This window comes from Amblyomma mixtum, chromosome 3 (genome assembly GCF_055824585.1).
Source record: "Amblyomma mixtum isolate Tamu chromosome 3, ASM5582458v1, whole genome shotgun sequence".
In the NCBI taxonomy this organism is placed as follows: domain Eukaryota; kingdom Metazoa; phylum Arthropoda; class Arachnida; order Ixodida; family Ixodidae; genus Amblyomma; species Amblyomma mixtum.
This window is the reverse complement of record NC_143014.1, coordinates 373,916,028-373,930,950: the sequence shown is the minus strand read 5'-3', so window position 1 is coordinate 373,930,950 and position 14,923 is coordinate 373,916,028. Positions and strand designations below refer to the sequence as shown.

Here is a 14,923-nt window from a genome sequence, read left to right as displayed (position 1 = left end):
TTCAGAATAGTATGGGGTCTTTTCAGCTGAAATAAACAAAACTAGACTGACTCATTCCCATACAAAAAAAAACAATGCTTTGAAATGTGTACAGCTTTTTTAAACAGCAAAGCAGTTTTATGGGTTATGGGGGTTTAACGTCCCAAAGCGACTCAGGCTGTAAAGGATGCCGAAGTGAAGGGCGACCAACTGGGGTTCATGCACTGACATTGCGCTGTGCACGGGCCTCTAGAATTTCACCTCCATCGAAATTCGACCGCTGTGGGCGGGATTGAACCCGCGTCTTTCAGGTCAGCAGGCTAAGGCCAGTAGCAAAGCACTACACGGCCTGTAATGTGGTTTTGCAAAGTAAGGAACAAAATGAAATTGGCACGATTGGCAATGAAAGGTAACATGATGGATAGTAAAACCTCTCAGACTTAAGGGACTGTAAGAAATGTCAAGTTATAAATTGCCTCCCCACCTAAACAGCCCACAACAACAGCCCACTTTCAGGGCGCTGCATGAGCAACGTGTAAGCGAGGCAAACACACATTGGAAGACTGGGCTTTGGAAAGTGGCACGCTGCTGTGCTTGGACAGCTGGCAACATTGGCGAGGCTGAGAAGCCAAGCAGTTTTCGACCTAGCAACAGGGCCCTCTGATTGTCATCACATCTACTATTACGCGCACATGGGAGGTTGATATGCATTGTGTGGTAGGCTGGGTTTTTTGCAATATAACTTGCTGCCCTGCCAGTTACAGCTTGACTCGATTGCCCTTGGAGAGACCTGTGTGAAATCCTGCAAGTGGGCTGTCCCACATGTACAAGTTGTCCAAAGTGAGATGGTGGAGCTCACGCTAGGAGAGCTGTGAAGGGGATAGGATGAGTGCCATGGATCTGGGAGTCAAGTGTGTGGCACATTATGGAGCGATCAAGCATAAAACCGTGCGCTTTCTCGCGATGGTTCTAGGTGGCTGGTCGGCCATGTTATTCTCACCACATGTGGAATTTCACATCAGGTCCAAGCCTAGCAGCATCGTAGTGTGATTGGTCCATGCGATAAACGACGCTGAAGAAGGCAAAGCGGATGCCGTTGTATTGCTTTCCAGACACTTTACGCTTGATTCTGGGATAATTTGCTCAGATACTGTGGTTTCGCCATGGTCGGATTTAAGTCTGGGCGGTGTTTGGTCGCTGCTGAATTAAAGGGACACTGAGGAGAGCTCCATTAATATTTTTTTTATAGCAAAATCCGATAGTTCGGCATTTCATGGCTTTGTTGCCACTTGGCCGGCAACGAAAGATGCATTTATTTCTAAGAAATTTGGATTCAAAGTTGAAATAGTTTTTCCCGCCGCTTTGATTCAAACTTGGGATTCTGCTATGACGACACAGAACTAAGTGACGTGAAACATGACATTCACATGACGTAACGCAGACTCCGTGATTTCTGGCGGCCAGCAGTGCGGCCCAGCAGCAGCCGAAAAGAAAGCTACCGCCGGCCGCACGTTGAAGGCATCTATCGGCTATTGCGGCCGTCGCTTCGTTTACATTTGCACCGGCGTTGTGCCAGCGTTACAATGGATCCCGTTCTCGAAGTCGTCAACGAAGTTCTCGCAAATAGAAGCCTTTAGCATACCGTGTACCTTGTTACCGTTAGCGGAATACCGGGAGCCCCAATACCGCTGAGAGCAAGCGCTGATTGGTCCCGGCGCTGCAGGAGCGCGCGTAGCTATCGGGTACGTGGCGCCATCTGGCGACGTCAAGGTGATTTGCGCATGCATTTGCTGCGCCTCAGTGATTCGTAGCTTCTCGTGTCCTAGTGTTGCTAGAACTATTGGTTCTAGCAACACTGTTTTGTTCTATGACGCCATGAAGCTTGTACTTGCGAGTTTGGCCTGTGGCGGCGATACCTGTATTTTGGTTCTTGCTCTTTTCTATGTTACAGGAGCTTTGTTGTCAGTATGAATGGCGTTTTTGTAATCAGGAGCTGGTATTCTGTCGATGCAAGTCAACTTCAATTTCTCCTCAGTGTCCCTTTAAGCGTAGAAAGCTGGGGGCTAGTTGCTTGCTAGTACAATTGTGAGATGTCCCGGTGGCGAAAAAAGACACGGGACTCACCTCCGTCCGTGTCTTTTTTCGCCGCTGGAATGTCTCACAATTGTGCTGCAGAATATTTGTAAACGTTCAGTAATTCTCAGATATCAATTTCACGGAATAAATATTAACTGACTATCAAACGTATGGGAATATTCGCACAAAGGCGCGTTGGCATACATGGAGGTGAGTTGGAGGTGCTGTACGACGAGCGCTGTCACTACTTTGGCCTGGGACGTTATGGCTTTGCTCTTGATGAGCAGGCAAATTTGTGTCTTGCAGGAAATCACTTCCATTCATGACCAACTACACCTTTACCTGCAAACTGTGCAATCCAAATGGCAATGAAAGCTTCTCAAAGAAACAGCCGAGTGAGTAGTACTTTCCATTTTTTTTTTATCTTTGTGGCAGTGGTGGCTGCACAGTTCGGTTGCTGTGCCCAGGCTTGATCCTGGCCATAGGTGAATGGATTATGAATAGACATGATTAGATCATGTATCCTGTCCATTGTCATCGGCCACTATGTTTTCTTGCCTATTGTGACTGAAATAGTCGGGGAATTTGAAAGTAAACGTGCGGGTGCTGACGTCAAGTCAGTTGGAAAAGCCTATGTAAGGATGTGTGCTGCAGAGAGAGCGATCATTGCGCTTTATTTGTCAGTGCTCCCTGAACACCTTGACTTGCCATACTCAAGGGCACAAGGTCAGTGTCCCAAAAATTTGTGTGCTAGTGTTGAAGGAAAAGTGTTAATCAAAGGTTACTGTGCATGTAAGACAAAGTTGTAGCTAGTTATAAGCCATAGGGGTGTTTTTGGAAGAGAAGGGAGGGCTAGCTAGACGGGTTTTGAGTGCCAGTATAGACCGTTTTCACGGGCTGTGTATACGCTGCACTGATGCTGGTTGTTTTCTTGCACTTACAGAGCATCATAACAGCGTAGGCAGCGTGCATGCAGAGCACGAATGTGGTCATGACAATTAACAGTGCCCTCGCTAACTGTAGTTGGTTGTCTGCTTTGCTGCTGTGGTTATTCTATTTAGGTTTTGCATGAAAAAGAAAAGCACATTCAGCTTCATCTTAAGTGTTTCCCGTTTGAGGTATGCTGCACGCTTCAGTTACAAATGCAGAGAGAAAATTTCCTCCCACCGTTATTGTGCAGTGCATGGCCTTTCCAATGATGCACAAACTGATTCTTTATGCACTCATGGTGAATTTGAGCTGTACATGCCATAACAGTACAAAGCGTGCTTCAGCAGTAAAACTCCTCTCGCACCTAACCTAGCGAAAATTAAGAGTTGCTTAATACCTACACCAGCAAGTGCCACTGTTACGCTAGCTCAAAGCCCCAAAGACCCTTAAAATTTTCTCTACAGAATGCACGAGAAAAGTTTAAATAGCCAAGCGTCCTCACTATTATTTTGGCTGCACCTGTATGTGCTTTGAGCAGGGAAGTTCAGGCGAGTTATGCACAGATTTAAATCTTGTAGATGAGCAGTATTTGCCAGCAGGTGATTTGTTGGTTGCTTTCTGATATGTACCAGTGGAAGAAGTACCGGATTGCAAAAATGCAAACCATGCAAACTTGCTGAGTGCAGATAAGACGTTTAAAAAAAATTACACACGAGTATTTTCAAGTGTCTGCATCATCACCATCAGCCTCACCAAGCCCACCGCAGAACAAGGACCTCTCCCATGTCTCTCCAATTAACCCTGTCCTGTGCCAGCTGCAGCCCCCCTATCCCCGCAGATTTCCTAATCTCATCCGCCTGCCTAACTTTCTTCTGCCGCCTGCTAAGCTTCCCTTCCCTTGGAATCCAGTCTGTTGCCTTTAAAGGGACACTGAGGAGAGCTCCATTAATATTTTTTTTATAGCAAAATCCAATAGTTCGGCATTTCATGGCTTTGTTGCCACTTGGCAGGCAGCGAAAGATGCATTTATTTCTAAGAAATTTGGATTCGAAGTTGAAAAAGATTTTCCCGCTGCTCTGATTCAAACTTGGGATTCTCTTATGACGACACAGGACTAAGTGACGTGAAACATGACGTGCACATGACGTAACGCAGACTCCGCGATTTCTGGCGCCCAGCAGTGCGGCCTAGCAGCAGCCGAAAAGAAAGCTACTGCTGGCCGCACGTTGAAGGCATCTATCGGCCATTGCAGCCGTCGCTACCGTCGCTTCGTTTACGTTTGCACCGGCGTTTTGCCATCGTTACGATGGATCCCACTCTCGAAGTCTTCAACGAAGTTCTCGCAAATAGACACCTTTAGCATACCGTGTACCTTGTTACCGTTAGCGGAATACCGGGAGTACAGTGCTCTAGAACCTTGCCGGGAGCCCGCCTACTGCCGGTGAGCAGGCGCTGATTGGTCCCGATGCTGCAGGCGCGCGTAGCTGCCGGGTATGTGGCGCCATCTGGTGACGTCAAGGAGATTTGCGCATGCATTGTCTGCGCCTCAGTGATTCGTGGCTTCTCGTGTCCCAGTGTTTCTAGAGCCATTGGTTCTAGCAACACTGTTTTGTCCTATGACGTCACCACGCTTGTACTTGCGAGTTTGGCCTGTGGCGGCGATACCTGTATTTTGGTTCTTGCTCTTTTCTATGTTACAAGAGCTTTGTTGTCAGTATGAGTGGCGTTTTTGTAATCAGGAGCTGGTATTCTGTCGATGCAAGCCAACTTCTATTTCTCCTCAGTGTCCCTTTAAGAACTATCAGTTATCTTGCCTTTGCATGACATTACAGATTGCATTTATTCCATATTGGTGATTGTATACCCGAAGGCTGTCGAAATAAGACCACGTCGCATAGCCTGACAGTGATAACACAACCGCTTGCTTTGCTGCTTGTTTGGCCGGTGACGGCAACCAAGGTGTGGTTGCTTGTGAGGCCAGTGCAAGAAATGCTCAAGACGCCACGATTGTGCAGCTAGAAGCTGTGGCATGTACCTGGATGGCGCCACTTGTGTAAAATAATGACAGCACCCATGAGGTGTTTTGCCTGGCCGCTTGCTTGCAAGCGTTTATTCAGCTACTGTTAAGCTTTTGTGAGGTGGCAGAGGAGAACACTTGTGAACAGTCACACATCGAGCACTTCCGTAGCTAGCCATTAATTCATGGCCTCATTCACATGGTTTTGGCAACATGCTGATTTCTTTTAAGTGATGGCTTTATGGCAGCTTTATTGCATTATATGCAATCACTTTCAGCCAATAATGAAATTGAACGTTTCGTCTGGTCTCTGTGGCTGTGGTGGGGCTCTACCGAGCACTGTTTCTGAAGTTTGATGCCAGTTCAGTGGAGGTGAACAAGCAAGGATGTTTATTTACTGAAATTTCCATGCATGCAAAGGAACTTGAGGAGTTTGAAGCCACTACGGCATACGCCCCGTAGCCTTGGCCTTCACCTAAAACTTCGTTGATTGTCATGTCGGGTGCCATTGGAGTTTGAATAATTGGAAGCATCGTAAGTCACTTCGTTTATTCTTTTTTAAATGGTGGAAGTACTGGATGCGCAAGGTATTTGAGAGCACTATTCCCTGTCACTATAGGCACCAGCACTCTCACCAAATCAATCTAGGCATGCAGCATCTTGTATATTGACACCACATCATTCATACTGCGCAGTGTGTTCCAAGATAGAAGTGTACTGGTTGACGGAGGAAATGAAGCGCCATGCAGTCCTCATTGCCCTGGCCGCACTCCGCAGCGACTTGGAAATAGCCACCTATCTGAGCGTAGCGAAGTCTTTCATTTACAACATCCGGAAAGAACTGATGTGCTGTCACAGTGACGTGGTATCCATGGCAAAGAGGAAAAAGCACAGTCAGTGGTCAGATGTCATTAGAACGCATGATTTTCTCCAGCTGCTGCAATTCATCGTCAATGATGACCCAGGAAAGTCAATAAAGGCCATTTCTAAAGAGCTCCAAGTCACAGAGTTGACTGTCAGGCTCGGTGTGCACGAGAATGTGAGGTATCATACTTGTGCCACGGCATGAAGGTGTCTAACCTCACAGACAGAATAGAACTGGCAGAGCTATCAGACTTAATAACCGCAAGGTAGCCAACGTAAGGAAATCCAATATGGAGAGAATTGAGCATGCTCTAAAGAACGGAGGTAGCCTAAAAGCGGTGAAGAAACTAGGCATAAGCAAAAACCAGATGTATTCTTAAAGAGACAACGAGGACAGTGTAATTTGAAATATGGATAAGATAGTTAAAGTAGCCGAAGAGTTCTTCATAAATATATAGAGTAGCCAATGTAATCAGGGCATTAATGAGAGAGACAGTAGAGCACAGCAATGGGACATCCCGCCAGTAACGAAAGAGGAAGTAAAGAAAGCTTTAGGAGCAGTGAAAATGGGCAAAGCAGCTGGTGAGGATCAGATAACAGCAGATTTGTTGAAGGACGGAGGGGAGATTGCGCTGGAAAAACTATCCTCCCTATAATGCACAGTGCCTTATGACCTTGAGCGTACCAGAATCTTGGAAGAATGCTAACATCATCTCCAACCTTAAGAAAGGAGACGTCAAGGACTTGAAGCATTACAGACCAATCAGCTTACTGCAATTGCCTATAAGGTATTTGCTTAGGTAATCGCTAATAGGGTCGGTACAACCTTAGACTTCAGTCAACCAAATGATCAGGCAGGCTTTCGTAAAGGGTACTCGACAGTAGACCATATTCACGCTATCAGTCAGGTAATAGAGAAATGCACAGGATATAACCAATGCCTATATATAACCTTTATAGACTACAAGGAAGCATTTGGCTTAGTTGAAAGTCATGCATGCATTGCAGAATCGGGGTGTATAAGAGCCTCTATAGCGGGTGCACAGCTTCCGTATTTTTCCATAAAGTCAGCAATAAAATTCCAATAAGGAAGGGTGTCAGGCAAGGAGACATGATCTCGCCAATGGTATTCACCGCCTGTTTACAGGAGGTATTCAGAGGCCTTGATTGGGGACAGTTTGGGGTAAGATTTAATGGAGAATACCTGAGTAATCTGCAATTCGCTGGTGACATTGCTTTGCTAAGTCACTCAGGAGATGAACTGCAAAACATGATCAATGAGTTAGACAGGCAGAGCAGTACTGTTGGTCTGAAAATTAATATGCAGAAAACCAGAGTTATGTTCAACAGTCTCGGAAAGGGGCAGCAGTGTACAATTGGTAGCCAGGTGCTGGAAGTAGTAAGTGAATATGTCTACTTAGGGCAGGTAGTGACGGCTGATCCGGATCATAAGAGGGAAATAACCAGAAGAATAAGAATGGGGTGGAGCGCATTTGGTAGGTTCTCTCAGTTCATGAATGGCAGTTCACCAATACCTCTCAAGAGAAAAGTATACAACAGCTGTATCTTGCTGGTACTCACGCATAGCCCCTCCCATGCCGCCTCATGTTATGTAGCTCTCCACAGGACGGCATGATACTCGCGTAGCTCAAAGCAGTAAACGCGCAACGATACAATTGCGAAGCCAGCAGTCTGAGGAAAATGTAGATAACAGGCGATAAACCGGCGGCCTCGCATGCAGCCCAGCTAACTAACAGCAAATGGATCGGTAGTTTTGGATTCCGGCATGCGCTGGCAGTTATCGGAACTTTTCTCTTGCAACTGTTCATCCGGGAAAGCGAGCACCAGCGTGAGCGAGCCAGGTAAATGACTCGAAATTTTTCCCCTTGCCACTCGCACTTTCCGAAGCCGCACATGGCGACGCGGCCTTACCGATCTTCCCAAGGGTGCCTTGTGTGCACCGACATGCGTGCTGGTGGTCTGGCATAATGGGGAGCATAAAATGTGCTAGTAAAAGTGTTTTTTCTTTTTAAACCTGAGTGATAAATTAGGGGTGCTCAAATTATACGTGGGTGGTGCAGAGTACGGTTGTAAATACGGTATGTGTATTGTTGCTGTATGTGTGGTTCTGTGTCTGAAATCAACGTTGCTTGTTCTCAAATACCGCGTGCTCCCGGTATATCACAAAGCCCACTGGTTATGCATTTCACCGCATGGAAGTGCACTGGCACCCAGAAGTGTTGCTTGTATGGGAATGACAAAACAAGTGCACTTGTCATGTCACTGTAAGGTTAGCTGAGAAGCATTCATTTTGTGCCATGGAAGTTTGAATTTGCCTTAACACGGAACACACACAACGTATGATCATGGTGATGGGTTTATTACCAAGAATGAAAGCAAGAATGAATGGTTTATTACCAGGAATGAAAGCACAGGAAGAACACTATGAAACAGCTTGTGTGTGTTGTGAGAAACAGCTGTTTGCCAACGTGCTCAGCTAATAAAAAGGATGTTTCTGTACCAACTCCAAATTAAAAAATCTTTGAAGTATTCCTTGATATCAGTGACTGTTGGCGTCCTTAATAAGTCTGCCGTGCTGGCAGTTTACAGAGCGCACCAGTTTTGATGACTGGCACCCTTTCGTGTGCGTTATCAGGAGCCAGTGTTCCTATCTCTAGGTCTTTGTTCCTTTCACATGCCTACATTTACGCATGGCGAAGGTTTAGCTTGGCCAGCTGCCTTTCTTCATAACTGCTGCACATAGAGCCAGTAGAGGTTACTGTACCAGCACTGAAACCGTACGCTGTGATGTAAATTTTACAACTTAGTACAGGTCGCACTGAATTCTGCATCATGGCATAAAGGCTGTTTGCTATTAAAATTATCCATGTTACCGATGCATTCTTCTCGCTGGTGTGGGGATTTGCAGAATGGAATGTGTTTTTTGAGAGTATTCCATGAACTTTCAGATTTCAACCAGATGTGTGTGACAGCGCTCGCCAACCTGTTACAAAAGGAGCGGGCATTAGGAGGAAGCCGGACATTGTTTTCGAAAGACAAGGTGAGTGTGTAGGGCCCATCTGCAGAACAGAGTCACTGTAAGTTATGCTGCATTTTAGACTCGTGTGTAGGCAGTTGTGCTCTGCGTAATTTTTTAGTTGTGTGTGCCATACTTGTATTTTGTTTTCTTTGTTTGCGGAACTGTACTTGGGTATAGCCTTTTGGAAAACAGGCCTGGGTCACGCAACTTCTCTTTGATTGTACAGAAATGAAAATTAGCAGAAGGTGTAGGTGGGGTCATGATGCTTTGCTGCTGTGCTGTGTCTTAAAAACGAAATGTTCCTAAAAAAAAGGAGTATCTTAAAAACAAAAAAGAGAAAGTTCTGCTTTCATAGTTTCATCATTCATCGCTTACCACTAGGGACTTGAGAGCTGGGGGGAGGCATTCCAACAGAAAGGTCAGTACAGTCTAGGGTCTTAAAAACTGGTACAACTGTGCTTGATTTCCAGTCATCTGGGATTGACCAGTGTTGGGAGGCTGAATGAAGATGACCTGCAGGATTTGGCTTGCGTAATGTTTCGTCTGTTTGAGAATCTTAACAGGAATGTTATCAGCTCCAGGTGAAGTAGACGGCTTGAGACTATCAGCGAGCTTTGAAATTTCCTTAGATGTAATGGTAACAGGTGGCATTCATGAAAAATTTAGGTCCAGTAAAGTAGTGCTGTTTTTCTCTGGTTTGTGGGTAAAAACAGAGGTCAGGTAGGAATTCAATATGTCGAAATGCATGGAAAGCGGAACTTGCATGCCGTCCTGTCTCCTGAAAATTTCTTGAGGTTAACTCTCATCATGTCTGAGAGGTCGTGACTGAAATTATTTTTTTGGATGACTGTGATAAAATAATTTGCGAACGCTGGTGAAGTATTATTCCTATTTCACTGAGAATTCTGAGTTCTTGGCATTATGGAACAGGAGTTTTTTTTCTTTTGTGACATTTTTCATGATGCATTAGAATACCACGGCTTTGTGGCCTCCCCACGGATGCTGATAAGTGGGACATAGGTGTCAGTGAGCGCTCCAGCTCTCATGCGTTGATCTTGTAGGCATAGGCAGCTGAAAGATGCTGAAACATTGTCTGAAGTGGGAGCTGATGCTGGCGAAATTTCAGGGCACAATTCTTTGTTTCAGGACATAATTCCATTCATCGAAAGGAACTGGGAGAACATGACCACGGTGCCTCGGAGAGTGAAGCAGACCTGGCACACAACGGTTTACAAGACAATGGTCAGTTCATGTGTGTTGTTACCTGCATTGCTTTCGGTTGTGGGGAAGTGTTGCCGACCTTGTGCTCTTGGTGCTGCTGCCCTCAAATCGTTAATCGCACTGCTGCGTGATCTCTGGTGGGTGCCGAGCACGGCAGCTGTCGCAGCTCCTTTGTCCTGTAGGCATGGCATTCTCAAAGGGGGGGCGGGGTGTGCACCAGCGATAGCACATGCAGGCTGAAAGCTTGCATTACTTGGCAGTGCTTGGCTCCCAGTTGCCCATCCTTGCCCAGTAAGGAGTGGCATGTCTTCACTCGTGCAGTGTCCACCTTCCTACTACACTTGTCACCTACTGCCGGTGGAGATGAGTGCAGGCCGAGGAATATGTATTTTACATTGGCAATGGTGCATCATGCTGTTTTAAAACTTGGCAGTTCTCCAAGCAGTTGACGCCTCATTATAGGTAAGAAATGTTAAAATAATTTGGTACAGCGGAAATTCGTAACACAAAATTTTGCCAGAAACTCGCATGGGAGAATTGCAATTTAGTCATTAAAAGGACAGCTAACAAAGAGGGTTCAGGTTAAGTTAAGGACAACGCAGCAAGCTATGGAAAGAAAAATGGTAGGTGTAACGTTAAGAGATCGGAAGCGGGCGGAGTGGGTGAGGGAACAAACGCGGGTTAATGACATCCTAGTTGAAATCAAGGGGAAGAAGTGGGCTTGGGCAGGGCATGTAATGCGAAGGCAAGATAATCACTTGTCATTCAGGGTAGCGGAGTGGATTCCAAGAGAAGGCAAGCGTAACAGGGGGCGGCAGAAAATTAGGTGGGCGGATGAGATTAAGAAATTTGCGGGAATATGGTGGCCGCGGCTGGTGAAGGACAGGGTTAATTGGAGAGACATGGGAGAGGCCTTTGCCCTGCAGTGGGCGTAGTCAGGCTGATGATGACGACGATGTTTTTCTGAAGTTCTAGCGCTGTTTCGAAGCCGACCAAAAAAAAAAGCAGTTAGGTTGGCTTCCCCGCACTACAACAGTGTTGCGTGAAAACCGGGACGCCAGAATGAAAGCTACCACCGCTTCCGTGACAGTTGACGTGAGCACAGGATGGTTACTGGAAGGCTAGATTCTGCCGATTCCAGCACTATTGACGGGTGCAAGAGGCAAGAACGCCTGCCGTACCTCCACCAATCACTTGTGTAGTGTATCCAAGTGGGCACAGTTTGCCACTCAGCAGCTCAATGTATAAAGCAACAATTGTTAAAAATATTTAAGAGCAGTTGGTATAGTCAATAATTCTTAATATTCGTGTTCGTTATAGTCACAGTTCGAGCGAAAGACGACCCTGGCACTTTGGACACGCTCCATTTTACTTCCACTCCTCTTCTGCTCCTCGCCCGCACTACTCTGCTACCCACATCATGGCAACTTCATTTGACTGTGCTGCGCTTTGTGAATGGGACTGAGCACAGAAATTTATTGCTGGATGAAACCTCAGATGGCATATTTTTTTTTTCTCTCACAATTAGTTGCTGTTTCTTGCACGGTTTAACCATGGGCTTTCATCATCTCTTCTGATGTTTTCGAAACGACAGGCTGCCACAATGCTGCCCAAAGCGGTTGCTGGTATCTGGGATAGATATCGCCTGCCCTATTTTATTGATACTGTATTTAAAATTTCACTAAATTAGTGCTTCATAAATACAGCATTTATCTTGGTTAATGTTATGCTCATTATTGGCACTGCACGCCATGTAGGCAGTGCAGCAGTTGTCATGTTGCATAGGGTAACTACCTTATAAATATGTGCAAGAGCCTCACATTTTTTTCCACATTCGAGGGCCAATTTTCAGGGTGCACGCAATGTGCGAAAAAAAACATTTTTTTTTTAAAGCAAAAACACACCAGTCTGGGAATGAGCGGTATTTATTCTGCGTTCAATCGTCACTCGCGGAGTATTTCGACTCTGAGCTGGTGCTGTGCTCTGGCGCACGCTCATCCCACAAGAAGCCGTGCAGCATGTCCGCTGTCAACGCATAGCCGTTGCTCCGCACTTCCATCACATAGCAGAGCAGCTCTTCTTCCAGTTCGGGAAACTTGCGCGGCTTGCCTCGGAAAGTGAGCTTTTTGCAGCTTGCGTTCCTCAATGCATCCTTTTGGCTGCACCATCGTCGGACGCACTTCTTGACCACATCGAATTTCCTGCCAGCCGCACGCTTGCCGTGTTTGAGAGCAAACTCCCAGCCGTGCAGCTGTTAAGGTGCTTGCCCATCATGCTAAAATTGCAAAGCTTGGTGGCAGCACACAAAAGCCACAACTACAGTGAACTAACATGCTACCACAACTCCCGTGCCTTTGACAGGCACAAAAAACTGGAGCCGGTGATACTGATGCCGTGAATAGAGGAAGCTCGCAGTAAAAGTTAATGATGATGATGGTGAGCTGCGGCTTCGGGCGCCATCTATAGGGAAGCGCACCTGAAGTTTGCTTCCACTGCACCAGCGCCACTTCTCCCCTGCCGGTCATTTTGGCGTTGCTGTCCGGGCACGTCGCCGGCGGAGCGCATTGAGCCAGCAGCCTGTCGGCTGGTACGCGCGTGCCGCTCGCGCAGCTGGCACTCTCTCTTTCATTGTGAGCACGTGCCGTCCTGCTCGCGGGCGCACAAAAGTGGTGTTGCCGCTCGCTGTGAATTCCGCGACGTTCTAAGAGTGGTGAAACTGGTTGTGTGTGCGGCTGTCACAATAGTTCTGTGAACATCAACGGCCAAGGAATGCCCGTGTAATTCTACAGATTTCCTGGTGATGTCCTACATTCTTGGGGAAAAAAAAATTTAATATTGGAAAATTGTAACGTACAGTAACGGAAATATTGAAGGTAATGGTCCACCCTTTCTATATGCAGCAAAATCTTAAATATTTTTCATCGCTCGTATCGAGCAGTTGACGATAGGAAAAACGTTAATACGAAAAAAAAAATGCAAGCTTATAGATGGGAGATTGCTATAGTCAAATCTTCCAGTATATGAAAAAAAAATGCGGTCATACATTTTTTACTATTCAAAAATGTTTTTGTCCGGAATTGTTGCGTATGAAATGGATCAGAACGAGAAACGGCAGGCCTCGATAACTGCTATGGGCAGGGTGAAGTAAGCTTTTTCCTGTTACTAAACACGTTTGGTATGTCGCACGCGTAATATTATTTCTGCGCAGTTTTTGCTGTAATTCACTAAGCATGCAGTGTTTAGTAAAGCTCGCGCTAACGAAACTCATTTTTTTTTACCGTTTTTTATTTTGGAGACTGACTGCAGCTAGCGGCATTATGCAGACGCGTGTGAGGCAAGGTCAGTGATCGCCTGAATGTTCCGACTTGTGACGCCGGGCTCAATTTTCGAAGTTGCTTTACATGTAAAAAATTTCAAAAAATAAAAATAATCAAAATGTTTGCTTGCACATGAATGAGCGTTTGCATATGAGCGATGGCTCTGCAAATAATTGTTTTGGGGATGCGCGTGCGCTGTAATCGGAATTAAAATAAATATACGAACCGCTTATCTCCGTTGTAGCGATTGACAAACTAGAGCATTTTTTCTCTTAGCCGTATATAGCAAGCAGCTGGTAGGCGCATTTCGTGCGTGTTTTCGTTTTTCTCCTCAGCCTCGCGTGTCGCCTTAAGGCCACTTTATTTTAAGTTAAAATAAAAATTATTTCCATCATTATTCATCGAAACACGTAACAAAATCCTTATTATTTGGCCAACAAACGTGCATGCACCGAAGTGCTCAGTCACCCAACGAAATTAAGCATCTTGCGAAGATGGCCGTGCCAAAAAAATAAAATGGTATTTACCTCGAATTCCACGTCTTAAATGATCTCGTCATTTACTTGCGATACACATTTCGCCGTTACGGTACCGGCTTTTTCGTCAACAATCTGCTTCACGTAGTGGGCCTGATCCACTAGCAGTTCCTTTTTCAAGTTCGCAGCGAAAAAAAAAAATTCACTGTCCACTATTTCTTTTAAACTACATCTCAGAGCGTACTGCCGCGACCGAAAGAAGTGCGAACAGCGGAGTGCCTAGGCTCTCCGCTGTTGGAATTTATTTTCGTCACGCTTATGCTTGGCTCGCAACACAAATACGCTAGAGACATCCGTGATACAATAATGTACCACTCTAGCGTCTTTTTGTTACTACCGCGATAAAAACGCATTGAAGATAAATTCCGACTGCGCAGCGCGTGGGCGCCGTGCTGTTCGCATTTTTTTCTAGCGCCCCTGTACATTTTGCTAATCCTCTGAAGCTCGCCAGCGTTCAAGCACGAGGGAAAAAGCTCGGGACTGCACAAAGAGATTTGCAGGCTGGCCAACACGTGCAAAGTACGTGCAGAACTGGCTTTTTTTCAGGGGAAAGCGCGCTGCTCGCGCAGCTACTCAATGGGAGGGGTGACCGGTTTGCCCGGACAAAAATAGGGAGTCGGTCGGAGAGGGCGCTTTTCACTGGCGTCCGCAGCGCCCCCCTGCGAAGCTGCGGTCCCCTATAGGTGGCACCTGGGAGCTCCTGTGCACGTGTGTGGTCTTCACGATCAAGCGCACCGTTGCTCGCAGCCGGAGCCAATCGCGGAGGCCATGGCGCTTGTATTTCGAAGGTTATTCCCGCGTGGTTCGTGAAAAGTTTGGGTGCGGCCCTTACACGGATCTTTTTTTTTTTAATATTTCCTTCGGGAATACATGGTGCGGCCCTTGCATACATTTAAACTGATGCTAACTGTTCAGTCGTGCCTCGTTGATATGGAATTCTTGA

The 14,923-nt window shown here is 46.2% G+C and overlaps 1 protein-coding gene across 3 annotated transcripts in view; it reads left to right on the top strand.

The window, feature by feature from the left end:
- Positions 1-14,923, top strand: part of ash2 (Set1/Ash2 histone methyltransferase complex subunit ash2) — a 67,855-nt gene that overhangs the window by 4,593 nt on the left and 48,339 nt on the right. For all 3 annotated transcript variants that reach the window (XR_016291693.1, XM_089584325.1, XM_089584324.1), the window contains 3 exons: positions 2,362-2,450; positions 8,836-8,927; positions 10,053-10,148. Coding sequence is in view for 2 of the 3 variants with exons in the window: in XM_089584325.1 (XP_089440451.1) it covers positions 2,362-2,450; positions 8,836-8,927; positions 10,053-10,148 (277 nt within the window). In the remaining variant the exon portion in view is untranslated. The remainder of the gene's footprint in view (positions 1-2,361; positions 2,451-8,835; positions 8,928-10,052; positions 10,149-14,923) is intronic.